This window comes from Bos mutus, chromosome 5 (assembly GCF_027580195.1).
Source record: "Bos mutus isolate GX-2022 chromosome 5, NWIPB_WYAK_1.1, whole genome shotgun sequence".
In the NCBI taxonomy this organism is placed as follows: domain Eukaryota; kingdom Metazoa; phylum Chordata; class Mammalia; order Artiodactyla; family Bovidae; genus Bos; species Bos mutus.
Window position 1 is genome coordinate 54,513,640 of NC_091621.1, and position 13,989 is coordinate 54,527,628.

Genomic DNA, 13,989 nt, shown 5'->3' on the forward strand with positions numbered 1-13,989 from the left:
GCAGCTTTAAATTAGGCAAATCAAGCTTTAAATGTAGCTAAGAGCAGTTAGTCCTTTCTACTTCTTGTAGTCATATTCTTCAATAGGTTAACCTGAACTTTAAATGGTACTGTCAGCAAAGCCAGATGGTAAGTCCCAATGCACATGCACTTTTCAAGTTCTTGCATACTGCATTTTTTTTTTTTTTTTTACTATCAATCAAGCAAGGTAAACCCAGAAACAATGTGGGAGAGGTTATAAAGGGTCAAGACAATAGAATTTTTGAAGATTCTCTAAGGAAGCATATTATGAGAGAAAGGGAGGAGAGCTACTTCTCATACATATCCTGAGTTCAGTTCTGGAGCCATCTTGGGTTTTGTCCAAAAGAGTCACCTGCAAGGGAAGAGGTTAGGGCAAAGGGAGAGGGTTACATAAGGACACAGAGAGAGGGCAGCGAGATTCACTTTACTGTAACAATGTAACACATCCCTGTTGAATGCTATAGACTGGATGTTTGTGTGTCTCCCCCACCCACAAATTCATGTTAAATCCTAATGCCCGATGTTATTTGGAGGAGGGGGCCTTGGGGAGGTGATCAGGTTATGAGGGTGGAGCTTCATATTATTATAAGGGCATTAATCCTATTAATGGATTTGAGAGATCCAGTGCCCCTTCTGCCATGTGAGGACACTGTGAAAAGATGCCTGCTATGAACCAGATCCTCACTAGATACTGAATCTGCTATGCCTTGATTTTGGATTTCTCAGTCTTCAGAATTGTGAGCAATTCCTACTGCTTATAAACCACCGAATCTACGGTATTCTGTTGGCAGCACAAACAGACCAAAGGGAACTTCCAGTTCTTTTCCTAGGCACAAAAGCATATTCACACAGATGCACAGTGTGAGTGGATGGAAAGATTGACTGGCTTACCAAATGCAATGTCACTATATGCAAAGAATCCAAATGCAACTGACCACTCATAAACACATTACGAACACAGAAAACAATGTAATTCCTTCAAAATTGTAGTGAGTGCTCACTCTTCCATATCCCGACAATACAATCATGGAAAAAAGAAATCTATAGGACTATTTTATGAAATACTTATATTATATAAAATCTGGGAGTATTTAGCCTGGAGAGGAACGTCTTCTCAGCTCAGTAATTTCATGATTGTATCTTCTTCAAAAGTAAAACTTTGGCTTGCATGGTCTGTATTCACACTGACTCCTACTAATCTTTCCAGTCTCCTCATGTTGAAAGAAGACAAGTGTTTGCTTGCTGCACACTGATTCCTCTCCATGAGTGCAAGGCAAAACAAAACATTTTCTGTACACAGTAGAGACTAAATTTTTCAACACCATGCTTTATGTTAGACACTGGAACAGTAAGTTACTATTCCTTTTCTTGATAAGGTAGCATAAAAGGGATGGAAATTACATCTAGAATGCAGGTTGGTTGGTACAGAGAACAGAAGTATCAATTATAAAAGGCAAGCCTTTCTTGTGAAATGATTCTGGGAAGATAAAACTGCTCATAAAACCAAAGAGATGAAAGAAGGCAGATTTAGGCAAGTGCTCCTATAGTAAAGACATTTACAAAACTGTCAGATAAATCCCTTCTCTTGGTGAAAATTGAGCGATTTAGAAAACTACATGAAGAATAACAGTGGGTTTTAGGGATTTTCCTCAAAATTATACACAGGAAGTGACTGAACTAGAACCTGAGTTAAATTTCTTTGTCCACAGTTAAGTACAAACATACTACAGTGCATTAGAGCCTAGACCTTAGTTAAGCCATTTCCTACTGCATCCCCAGTGTCTAGCAGAGTGAATAAGCCCTAAAATACTGTTAGAATGAGTAATGTGTATTAAAGAGTAGAGACATCACTTTGCCTAGAAAGGTCCGAAGAGTCAAAGCTATGATCTTTCCAGTAGTCATGTACAGATGTGAGAGCTGGACCAGAAAGAAGGCTGAGGATCGAAGATTTGATGCTTTCTAATTGTGGTGCTGAAGAAGACTCTTTGAGAGTCCCTTCGACAGAAAGGAGATCAAATCAGTCAATCCTAAAGGAAACCAACGCTGATTATTCATGGGAAGATTGATGCCAAAGGTGAAGCTCCAATACTTTGGCCACCTGATGTGAAGAGCTGACTTGCTGGAAAAGACCCTGATGATGGGAAAGATTGAGGGTGGGAGGAGAAGGAAGTGACAGAGGATGAGATGGTTGGATGGCATCATCAACTCAATGGACAAGTTTGAGCAAACTCTGGGAGATAGTGAAGGACAGAGAAGCCAGGCATGCTGTAGTTCATGGGGTCACAAAGAGTCAGACGTGACTTAAGAGACTGAACAACAATAACAAAGTTATAAAATTTAAGTGAGATTTTGCATTTAATCAGTACTGCAATTGAGATGTGGGTTATAACTTTAGTTTCAGTAAGTATTACAAAATTACTTAGGTTCTCTGAACCTATACTCATTCAGTTTTGAAAAATGAGAATAAAACTTACTATTAGGCCAGGTACCCTAAATGTGAATAAGAAAGTGAGGAGAGGTAAAGGTAGAAAAGACTAAAACAGACAAGAACAAAAATAATAAATAGAAAATAACAGTCACAATGAATGAAAAAACAAGAACAAAAATAAGGTGATGCAGCAAAAATAACAGATTACTACTACAAAAGCAAGTATGTAGTTTTAAGCACAGTAAATGACATATGTGCTCCAGAAACACTAGCTTTCCTCTCTGCCTCCCCCTGCTAAATTATGAATTGAAAACACTGAATATGAAGAATATTTAATTCAAATTCTTGAGTAAACAAAGTTATGTAATCAGAATACATATTTTAATATAGACAGCAAGACAGAGGAATAAGCACATTACAAGTATTGGTATCCAGCATGCAAGAGAAAGCCATGTATCAGTTATAAACATATCCTTTAACCAGAAAGATTCGTGTGCAATCATACTACTCAAGTCTGAGCAGAGTTCTTAAACTCTCCAAGCCTAGGTTTCTTAACTTAGTTGGAAAATGAGAACAATATAAGCAGCTATTTCACTGAGTTATTATGAAGATTAAATGAAATAATGAATACGCTACGGTAATCAAAACAGTTTGCAACTAGCATGAAAAAAAAAACACACACACACACACACACACGGATTAATAGAACAGACTCAGGAGGCCAGAAACAGACAAAAGAATCAAGAATATACAATGGGGAAAGAATAGTCTCTTTAATAAATGGTTTTGAGAAAACAGAACCACAAGCAAAAGAATGAAACTAACCCCTGTTTTACGTCACTCACAAAAATCAACTCAAAATGGATTCAAGAATTGAACATACAACTGGCAACCATAATCCTTCCAGTAGAAATACGGGGTAAGCTCCCCAACATTTGTCCCGGAAATGACTTTTTGGATTTGGAACCAAAGACAACAAAAACAAAACAAAAATAAATAAATGGTCCTATGTCAAATTAAAACATTTTCACATAACAAAGGAAATCCATGGAACGGGAGAATATATTTGCAAAAATAGATATGAAAACAGGTTAATATTCAAAATAAAAACTCATACAACTGAATCACAAAAAACCAAAACCTGATTCAAAAACGGCACAGGAACTTCTTCCAAAGACATATAATGGCCAACAGGTATATGAAAAGGTGCTCATAATCACGCAAAGTCAGGGAAATGCAAATCAAAACTACAATCAGAGTATCAATTACTTCACACCTGGTAAGAATGACTATCATCAAAAAGACAGGAGATAAGTATTGGTGGCAAAAATGTAGAGAAAAGGGAACACTTGTGTATGCTGGTGGGAATGCAAACTGATGAAACCATCATAGAAAACAATGATACATATTTCTCAAAAACTTAAAAACAGAACTACCATACTATCCAGCAGTTCCACTTCTGGGTATATATTTGAAGAAAACTAAATCACTCTTTTGAAGAGATACTCATTCAGCGCTACTTACAATAGCCAACCCACGGAAACAACCTAAGTATAAATGCATGGATGAAAGGATAAAGGACATGTATGAATAGTATGGACACACAATGCAATATTACTCAGACACACACAAAAAGAAATCTTACCATTTATGACATCATGACAACATGGATGGAACATGATGGCATTATGCTAAGTGAAATGTCAGAGAGAGAAAGAAAAACAACTGTGATCTCCTTTATATGTGGGATCTAAAAAAAGCAAACTGACAGAAAGAACAGATCTGTCAACAGGTACAAGCCTTCATTTATAAGATAATTTATGGGGACATACGGCATAGTCAAAAAAGGGTTAATGTTTGGCATACCATCTTCCAGGAAAGGACTAGACAAAATGATCACTACTACAAATCCGATGAACGTCTCTAAATGGATCACAAAATTATGTTTTTTATTTTCTACTGAATGGTTTGGAAAGAAATTATTTTCAAAAGTAAACTTCGGTATCAATTACAGTTAGCAAATGAAAAGAAAGTGCTTAAAATTTTACAAAGATGGATGCACTGGTCCAAACAGTTGAAAATGTATTCAGATTTCAAGTCTACAGCTTAAGAAAGTTTTCCTAGCGTTGTATCACATTCCAGAATGGTTGAGAGCAGCCCGATGGGCAAAACTTGCACAAAGAAAAGCTGCAAGCGTTTAAGAAGGCAGTTGTTAGGGAAAGCCACCCTTGGTCACCAAGCGAGTGACAGCAACAGGGCTGCTGAGTACAGAGGTGCCTTATCTTTCTACCCCCTAGCAGTCGCCTGGGCAAGTTCTAACCTCTCCTCTCTGGAATCTTCGCTCAACCTTCAAGTTCGTCAACCCGCGAAGATAATGGGGCTACAGGTAAGGCGTACGAGGTCGGAGGATGCGGTGTCCTCTTCCCAAATTCTCACTCGCCCCCTGCCAAGCTCGCGGCCCCCAGTCCACCGTACAGGGACAGACTATGAAATCAAAGAAGCTAAAACTTCTGCCTTCTTACAGAGGGCACCACCCAGGGCGTCGCCAGCGAACGCCCAAGGAGAGGGCGGCGTCTTCCCACCTCTTCAGACTCTGGCTGGGCCCCTCAGCCCCAAAGGCAGGAGCTTCTCTCACCCGGGACCGCTCCCGTCAACTCCTCCCCAGCCACCAACCAATAGCCCGACCTCACCTGGGAGCAGTTCCACGCGGGGTTGACTTAGAGAAACCTCGGGAAAAGCGGTCCGTCGAGCGACGCCACCGAAGGCACAGGCATGTTCGGCCTCTTTCAGGTCACCAGCGCAGACACGCCTCGGCCGCAGCGCCTCCCGCCTCCGGGCGGTTCCCCCGCACCCCGGTACCGCCGCAGCCTCCCGCACTGCACGCCGGGAACGGCCTACCTCCACTTCTCAGAGACTTCATCGTCCTAAAAGTCCCGGCCTCCAAGCAGAACTGCATTTTGGGATTTGGAGTCCTCACCTCACGCCTTCACTTCGTCCATAACACACAGTGCAGGGAACTCGCGGGGGAATCTGAACGTAAAGCATCACCCACGGTCGTGAAATGTAGGCATCGCTAGCATCCGGGCTCTTGTTGCGGCCTCGGCGGGGTGGGGAATGGTGTCGCCTAGCAGCCGCCGTCGTTATTACTCGCTCCGGACCAGTTGGCTGGATCCCGTGTCCGATAGGAACGGCGCTGGAGAGCGGTCAGGTTTGGCAGCTGGGCCGGGCCGAGTGGGTATGGTAGCTGAACGGCCGCCGCTGGTTGCCAGGTTTGGTGTAGGTAGGTGGATCCTCGTGAGCGCAAACCGATAGTCTCTTCCCACGCAGGTTTTTTAACCTTCGGGGTCCAGATAGATAACAGCTTAGTTTCCCCATTCCTTAGCCGCCTGTCCGCAATCGGTTTGCTTTCCTTTTTCTGCAGCCCTGATTTCCCAGGCCCAACTGCACTCGTTTCAGTCGTAAATTTCCTCACTTTTTTTTTTTAATTCTAGCTCTTGTTTCTCAGAATCAGGGCTCAATTTCAGCCTTTCAAGCACCCCCGCGCTTGGCACCATTAGGTGTTCGAGGTGGTAAGGGGGCGTGGAGGAGCGGGACTCAGAATCTTAGTTCTGACATAGATTAAGCGTGGAAGTTTAAGCGTGGAAGCCTTCGTAAGTTATTTGGCCGATAAAATATCTGATGATTTTTTGCAACTGTTGTACTTTTCATACAGGCTATTTAATCGACATATCTGTTACACAATTAAGAAGCAATAACTTTTTGCAAATTCCGTAGAGAGTTGTAATAATCTGATCTGTAACAACTTTAAATTACTGTAAAAACAGTAATGCTACTTACCTTGTAAATGCTAATACCCACTTGTTTTGTTATAGAAGGTAAAGCACAGTGAAAGAATTCAAGATGCCGCCTAATATAAACTGGAAAGAAATAAGAAAGGTTGACCCAGATGAGCTGCCTCGTCAAGAAGAATTGGCAGATAATTTATTAATTTCCTTATCCAAGGTACTTAATTGATAAATAAAGCATAGCTACATACATACAACTATGATTAAATTGTCCCTGAAATCGCTGAATGGTACAACTGAAAGAATTCTTATATTTTAAGAATTATAAAATATGAAATTGTTGCTTTTCTCTTAGGTGGAAGTAAATGAGCTAAAAAGTGAAAGTCAAGAAAATATGATACACCTTTTTAGAATTACTCAATCACTAATGAAGGTTTGTATGCAGTACTTTAATAATAGCTTTAACTTTTAGAGAAAGCTTAAGAATCTCTTCTTAGATAAGTTAATCTCTAAAGCACTTTGTAAAATCTAAATGACAGCTAAAGTTCCTAAAAGACTGTGTAGGGGAAACAGAATAGTTGTGTATTAAAAGGCATATGGATGTCTTACGTTAGTGAGTGAAAGTTGCTCCGTCCAGTCCGACTCTTTGTGACCCCATGGACTAGATAGTCTATGGAATTCTCCAGGCCAGAATACTAGAATGGGTAGCCTTTCCCTTCTCCAGGGAATCTTCCCAACCCAGGGATTGAACCCAGGTCTCCCACATGGTAGGCAGTTTTTTTTACCAGCTGAGCCACGAGGGAAGCCCGAGAATACTGGAGTGGATAGCCTATCCCTTTTCCAGAGGATCTTCCCAACCCAGGAATCGAACCGGGGTCTCCTGCATTGCAGGCAGATTCTTTATCAACTGAGCTATCAGGGAAGCCTGTTTTATTTTAATTATGTTATAATTTGTTAGAGTAGCCAACCACTGTACACATTTGTTAGGAGAGGGAGAGATTTAGATGTGAGAATACCTTTTAGATGCTGGGAAGAATTGGGGGCAGGAGGAGAAGGGAACGACAGAAGATGAGATGGCTGGATGGCATCACCGACTCGATGGACATGAGTTTGGGTAAACTCCAGGAGTTGGTGATGGACAGGGAGGCCTGGCATGCTGTGATTCATGGGGTCACAAAGAGTCGGACACAACTGAGCAACTGAACTGAACTGATTTTTAAGAGCTTTGCTGTGGCTCAGCAGGTAAAGAATCTGCCTGTAATGCAGAAGACCTGGGTTTGATCCCTGGGTTGGGAAGATCCCCTGGAAAGGGAACGTCTACCCACTCCAGTATTCTGGCCTGGAGAATCCTGTGGGCTATACGGTCCATGGGGTCGCAAAGAGTCAGACACAACTCAACAATGCTCACTCTCATACCTTATAAAGGTCAAAGACTTGTTGAGTAGTTTTTGGTAAGTGGAGGCAATGGTAAAGTGTTTACGAGCTTCTAGCGCTAGCGTGCATGCGTGCTAAGTCACTTTAGTCATGTCTGACTCTTTGTAACCCTATTGACTGTAGCCTGCCAGGCTCCTTTTGTAATCCTATGGACTGTAGCCTTCCAGGCTCCTCTGTGCATGGGATTCTCCAGGCAAGAACACTGGAGTGGGTTGTCCTGACCTCCTCCAGGGGATCTTCCCGACCCACATCTTTTATGCCTCCTGCATTGGCAGGCAGGTTCTTTATCGTTAGTGCCATCTGGGAAGCCCTCTAGAGCTGAAAGTGAAAATGAAAGTCGCTCCGTCCTGTCTGACTTTTTGCAACCCTATGGACTGTACAGTCCATGGGATTCTTCAGGCCAGAATACTGGAGTGGGTAGCCTTTCCCTTCTCCAGGGGATCTTCCCAACCCAGGGATTGAACCCAGGTCTCCCACATTGCAGGTGGATTCTTTACCAGCTGAGCCACAAGGGAAGCCCTCTAGAGTTGAAAGTTACCGTAAATAAAAACTGGGGATAGAAAATATGCATATTCTTTACATTTGAGGAGACAAGTGCAGAAAGTTTATAGCAGGTTGTAGAAGAAACAGATGTTGGAATAAGCTGTCCAGGGCCTTAAAGGCATATCTTATGCTCAACAGTTAGAAGCCATTAAAGGTTTTTGAGCTATACAGTTGCATTCAGAGGGTTAAATTAGTTCTGTTAAATGACACATTGAAGAGAATTGAAGTGGTTTAGACATAACATTATGTAAGAAGTTAGACATAAGTTATGGGCTAGAGTAATGAAAATTAAAATAGAAAAAAGAGATAGCTGAAAACATTACAAAGGGAAAGTTGCAATGTTTGATATAAGACTTGAGGGAAAAAGAGGAATCAAAGATGTTTCAAACTTTTAGGAATCTAGAAATTATAGCCTTAAGTAAGAAATTCACCTATTCATTCAGCCCATATTCGCAGAATGTCTCCTTGTGCCAGGCATTGCAGGCCCTAAGTAGTAGGATAGAAAATAAAACTAAATTCTTATTTTTAGTGCTTATATTCTGATGTAAAGGCATACTGAAATAACTTTTTTTAATGTTTAGATGAAAGCTCAAGAAGTAGAGCTAGCTTTGGAAGAAGTTGAAAAAGCTGGAGAAGAACAAGCAAAATTTGGTAAGTGCCTTGGAGAAAGGATTACTGTGGTGTTAGAGTAGATTCCATTTATTCACTAAGCAATAGAGAATCAACTTTAATATAGACTCTATAAAATGTGTATAGTTTATTTCGAAAGATTTTTCTGGAACTCCTGTTTCATGGGAAATGTACAAAATAGTTACTTTCTCTTCTGTTACCTTATTATAAATATGATAGACTTTAAAAAATAATTTTATTATTTTGTTGAAATTTATTTAAAAGTTTGTTTTGAGATCTAACCAATTCAAACGTTTATCTTTTTTAATAGAAAATCAATTAAAAACTAAAGTAATGAAACTGGAAAATGAACTAGAGGTATGTTCTTTTGTATTTCTTAGGGTATAATTGTTGTAAATATTATCATTTTCAATTATTATTTTCAGATTTTTTTCATTATATTTGGCTGGAAAATCACTGGAATGATACTGTGTTTATAATTACTTGTTCAGTATATATTTTACATGCCTTTATGTACCTTAAATTCTATTAAGGATTGCACATCCAATTGTGAACAAAATAAAAATGTTGAGTAACCTCATGGAGCTTACAGTCTAGAGAAATATACAGAGAGATTACTATTACTGAGGTGTAGTGAGGCAAGTTGGAATTTGAGGAACAGTGACAGAAAGGTGTAGGAGAAGAGGAGCTTTTTGAGAAAGCCAAGAGCCGAAATGTGAACATAAATTTTCAGTGAAGGAACTGAATACATTGAAATTATGGAGATTATTGGAAAGAATGTGATACAAATGGATTAGTCTTTATAAGGAGGAAGGACCTTTTTTCCTTTGTACTTGGAAGGAAGGAAGAATGGATGTTTACAGAAGCTTTTCATGTCGGTAGGTTTAGTGCCTGGAATTTGAGAGGATGAAGAGGTCATCTGCTAAGAGTGGGAGATGTGTAGTCAAACTTTAAGGAAGTCGGATAAAACCTAAAATATATGGAGAATGAATTGGAGATTTCAGGATCTGGAATGTTCAGATCTTGGTTCTTTCACATATTAGCTGTATGGATTCAGATGGTTTTATTTTTTATTCCTTATTGTATATCCAGCTTCTAGGGAAATACCAGTCTTTCTCAATAAGTACTTGTTAACTGAATTATGAGAGCTTCCTCAATGGCTCAGTGGGTAAGGAATCTGCCTGCAATGCAGGAGATGTAGGAGATGCGGGTTTGATCCTCAGTTCGTGGTATTTTCCCGGCCAGAAAAAGTGGGCTACAGCCCACTCTGGTGTTCTTGCTGGGAAAATCCCATGAACTGAGGAGCCTGGTGGGCTATAGTCCAAGGATCACCAAGAGTCAGACGCAACTAAGCACAAGCACAAGTGAGCTAACGGAGTCAGATCAAGTCTGTGCTAGTGTTTAGCAGGGCAACTGCTACAGAACAGAATAGGGCAGTTGGAGATATTGGTTGAAGCAGTGATTATAAAAAGCTAAATAGGCAAGGAAATCAAGGTTGGGATGTTAGGGAGAGATTAAGGAGAAGAGGAGTCAAGGGATTAAAGGGTCTTGTGAGGTAAAAGGGCAGATGTTTTGTGAATAATTGAAGAATGTTTCTGCTTGGACAAGGTCCTGGTGTGGGGATGGGAGTGTGAGGCTATAATGCAGACAAGAAGAGTTTTAAAAAAGAAAGTCCAGAATGAGAGTTACATATGTGTAGAAATTGCTTGGGGACTTTTGATGGAAGACTGTGAGCCACGTGCCAAAATTTCTCAGTGAATTTGTGAAGGAATGACTGAGAAGTTGGTAGTTTGCTACTACCATGAATAGGTCGTGATAAGAAAGCTGGCTATCACGTGAGATTCAAAGCAGCAGGAGGAGTTTTTACAGGATGGCGGAGGAATGATAGCCTAGAAATTATAGTTTGGGGTAAATCAACACCTTTTCTTAACCCCTAGGTATATGAGATTTGAAAGAATAAGCATTTCCAATCTGAAAAAGTTCCAAATGAAGTAGTGTACTAAAAGAGCCAAACTATAGCTAAAGCAAGGAGGTAGAAAGAATAAGTCAGTGGAAAGGCTGGGGAAGTAAAATACTAGTTTATCTTGGAAGAAGGTTTGCTTTGAGAGCATAATGGAAGGCTTTTTGAGGGAGGTAAAGAGTATGAAAAATTTGGTTAACATAGAAGAATAACAGAACTGAATGGCAGGGAGATGACTTAGAGACAGATTAGAGGACCAGAGGATTTTTGGTGTTTTCGACCATGACCCAAAGTAACTGGCTGCTAAGTCACTTCAGTCGTGTCTGACTCTGTGTGACCCCATAGATGGCAGCCCACCAGGCTCCGCCGTCCCTGGGATTCTCCAGGCAAGGGTACTGGAGTGGGGTGCCATTTCCTTCTCCAATGCATGAAAGTGAAAAGTGAAAGTGAAGTCGCTCAGTTGTGTCTGACTCTTGGTGACCCCATGGACTGCAGACCACCAGGCTTCTCTGTCCATGGGATTTTCCAGGCAAGAGTACTGGAGTGGGGTGCCATTGCCTTCTCCAAAAGTAACTGGAATACGAAGCAAAATGTATTTAGTCTGCTGCAATATTTTAAAGGTAATCTGTCTGGATGTCTAATATGATAGTACTAGCCATGTGTGGCTGTTAGTGTTTAAATTAATTACGGTGTGAATTAATTACAACTTAAATTAAGAAATCATTTCATTGCACTAGTTGCATTTCAAGTGCTCAGTAGAGACGTGTATATGGGGCAGTGCAGAGAACATTTCCATTATCCTAGAAGTTCTTTTAGATAGCACTGGTGTAAATATGAGTCAGTGATATGAGGGGAAGGGCTGCTTAATTTAAGCTCCATGGGTCAGTGACTAGGGTGGAGGCTCAGGTGGATTCTGGTGTTGTTTCAGAGCTCTGGTACTCAGGGAAAGCCTAAATAGTTCATTGCATAGACCATTGTATGCCTTTGTAGTTTACCCTGATGCCTGTGGCTCAGCTATAACAGAATCTGAGTGATTGACACTCAATTCTTTGTAGCTCTGGGTGGCTTAGGAAGAGCTTAAAGGGTTGTCTGTGAACTAAAGCCTAAATAAGCTTAATAAAAATGGTTCTTCAGCAGCTTGATTTTAAACACTTGGTACTGATTATAATAAAATTTAAAAGTCAAAATACTTATTTGCTGTTGATTCATTTGAATCTCCAAATGTAATGAATTAATTTATACTTTTGGTTTATTACTTTCAGATGGCACAGCACTCTGCAGGTGGACGTGACACTCGGTTTTTACGTGATGAAATTCGCCAACTTGAAAAGCAATTGGAACAAAAAGATAGAGAATTGGAGGACATGGAAAAAGAGTTGGAGAAAGAAAAGAAAGTTAATGAACAAGTGAGGCACATTTTTCCATTGACTCTTAACTGTTCAAGTTACCAAAAAACACTACCTGTTTATACATTTTATCATTTTTAGTAATGATAGCAAGTTTTATGTATTTGTGGAAATTGATCTATATGTATTTCTAAGGTTTTATATCATAGCTGATGTTGTCATCACGTCTTTAAAATACAATGGATCAAGTACTTCTAGTGAATGAATATGACCTAGACATTAATTCTTTATATATGGAGGTATCTTTTTCTGCAGATGTTAAAAATTCTTTACATAAAGTTGATGATTTGTCCTGGAATATTGATTTGAAAAAATTAGGCATTCAAAATCAATTGATTTTCTTATTTGCCATAATTTGGGAAAAAAGAAGTTTTTATTTATATTAGTGGTAGACTTGGAAATTAATCTTTAATGATATATTCAATAATAATCAAATTTTTTATTTTCAGGCATACCTCACTTTATGTAATATAGAGGTTCTTAAAGAGTGTTAATGTCACCATTTTGTAAATCAAATCATATATTAAATCATAATGTGTCATCTTTTATACAAGCATAGTTTATTATTCCCTCTTATGTTATACTTGTTATTTATAAAATAATTCAATGTTCACTTAAGTTTAGTTTCAGAAAAAAATTATATTTTTGCAGATAAATTTATATTTCCTTTTAGAAAATAATATGTTTTCTTTTTTTGCTTCCACTGTCACTGACTTAGTAAAAAATTTGGTGTATATGTGTATTAGTTGTCCCATCCCTGATGCCCAGAAGCTTTTTGTGTCCTTTATAAGGTCAATGTTGTATCATGTCGTGATAATCTTATTTTGTCCTTGTTCTCTTGGAAATAGATTGTTATAAATATAAGTAAATGACATTGATTATGAGGTAATGTTGATATTTAAAAAGAATTCATCATAGACTGATATATAAGGAAAAACATTCCTATTCTTTTTTTTTTTTGGCTGTGCCATGGGACATGTGGGATTTTGGTTCCCCTGCTGCTGCTAAGTCGCTTCAGTCGTGTCCAACTCTGTGCGACCCCATAGACGGCAGCCCACCAGGCTCCCCCGTCCCTGGGATTCTCCAGGCAAGAACACTGGAGTGGGTTGCCATTTCCTTCTCCAATGCATTAAAGTGAAAAGTGAAAGGGAAGTCGCTCAGTCGTGTCCAACTATAAGCGACCCCATGGACTGCAGCCCACCAGGCTCCTCCATCCATCTGATTTTCCAGGCAAGAGTACTGGAGTGGGATGTCACTGCCTTCTCCGTTCTCCTACAATTGGTTCCCCTACCAGGGATCAAACACATGACCCCTGCATTGAATCATGCAGTCTTAACCTCTGGATCTCCAGTGAAGTCCCAAATTCCCATTCTTGATGTATCTATTTTATTAGATAGTTTGGAAGTAATGTAAAAGTGAGCTATTAATATCTGTATAGTTTTTGCAGTGAAAAAAGTGTAGATTGATGCCACCTAAAGGTGACGAATGGTGGCTTAGTGGTAAAGAATCCACCTGCCAATGCAGGACATGTGGGTTTGGAGGATCCTCAGTGTGTCAGCAAATTTGGAAAAGTCGGCAGTGGCCATAGAACTGGAAAAGGTCAGTTTTCATTCCAGTCCCAAAGAAAGGCAATGCTAAAGAATGCTCAAACTACCTCACAGTTGCATTTGTCTCACACACTAGTAAAGTAATGCTCAAAATTCTCCAAGCCAGGCTTCAGCAGTACGTGAACCGTGAACTTCCTGATGTTCAACCTGGTTTTAGAAAAGGCAGAGGAACCAGA

General features: G+C 39.8%; 2 protein-coding genes across 10 annotated transcripts in view; one reads left to right on the top strand and one right to left on the bottom strand.

Moving 5' to 3' along the window:
* The window catches only part of TMTC3 (transmembrane O-mannosyltransferase targeting cadherins 3), a 52,008-nt gene extending 46,711 nt beyond the window's left edge, over nucleotides 1–5,297 (bottom strand). The window contains exon 1 of the mRNA XM_005910928.3: nucleotides 5,139–5,297. The gene's annotated coding sequence lies outside the window, so the exon portion shown is untranslated. The remainder of the gene's footprint in view (nucleotides 1–5,138) is intronic.
* Nucleotides 5,298–5,408: 111 nt separating this feature from the next.
* The window catches only part of CEP290 (centrosomal protein 290), a 95,226-nt gene continuing 86,645 nt past the window's right edge, over nucleotides 5,409–13,989 (top strand). For 4 of the 9 annotated variants that reach the window (XR_011464254.1, XM_070370948.1, XM_070370953.1 and 1 more), the window contains exons 1-6: nucleotides 5,534–5,728; nucleotides 6,321–6,450; nucleotides 6,589–6,666; nucleotides 8,792–8,861; nucleotides 9,151–9,197; nucleotides 12,063–12,206. Coding sequence is in view for 7 of the 9 variants with exons in the window: in XM_070370948.1 (XP_070227049.1) it covers nucleotides 6,349–6,450; nucleotides 6,589–6,666; nucleotides 8,792–8,861; nucleotides 9,151–9,197; nucleotides 12,063–12,206 (441 nt within the window). In the remaining 2 variants the exon portion in view is untranslated. The other 5 variants (XM_070370952.1, XM_070370951.1, XR_011464255.1 and 2 more) reach the window with 5 other exon arrangements.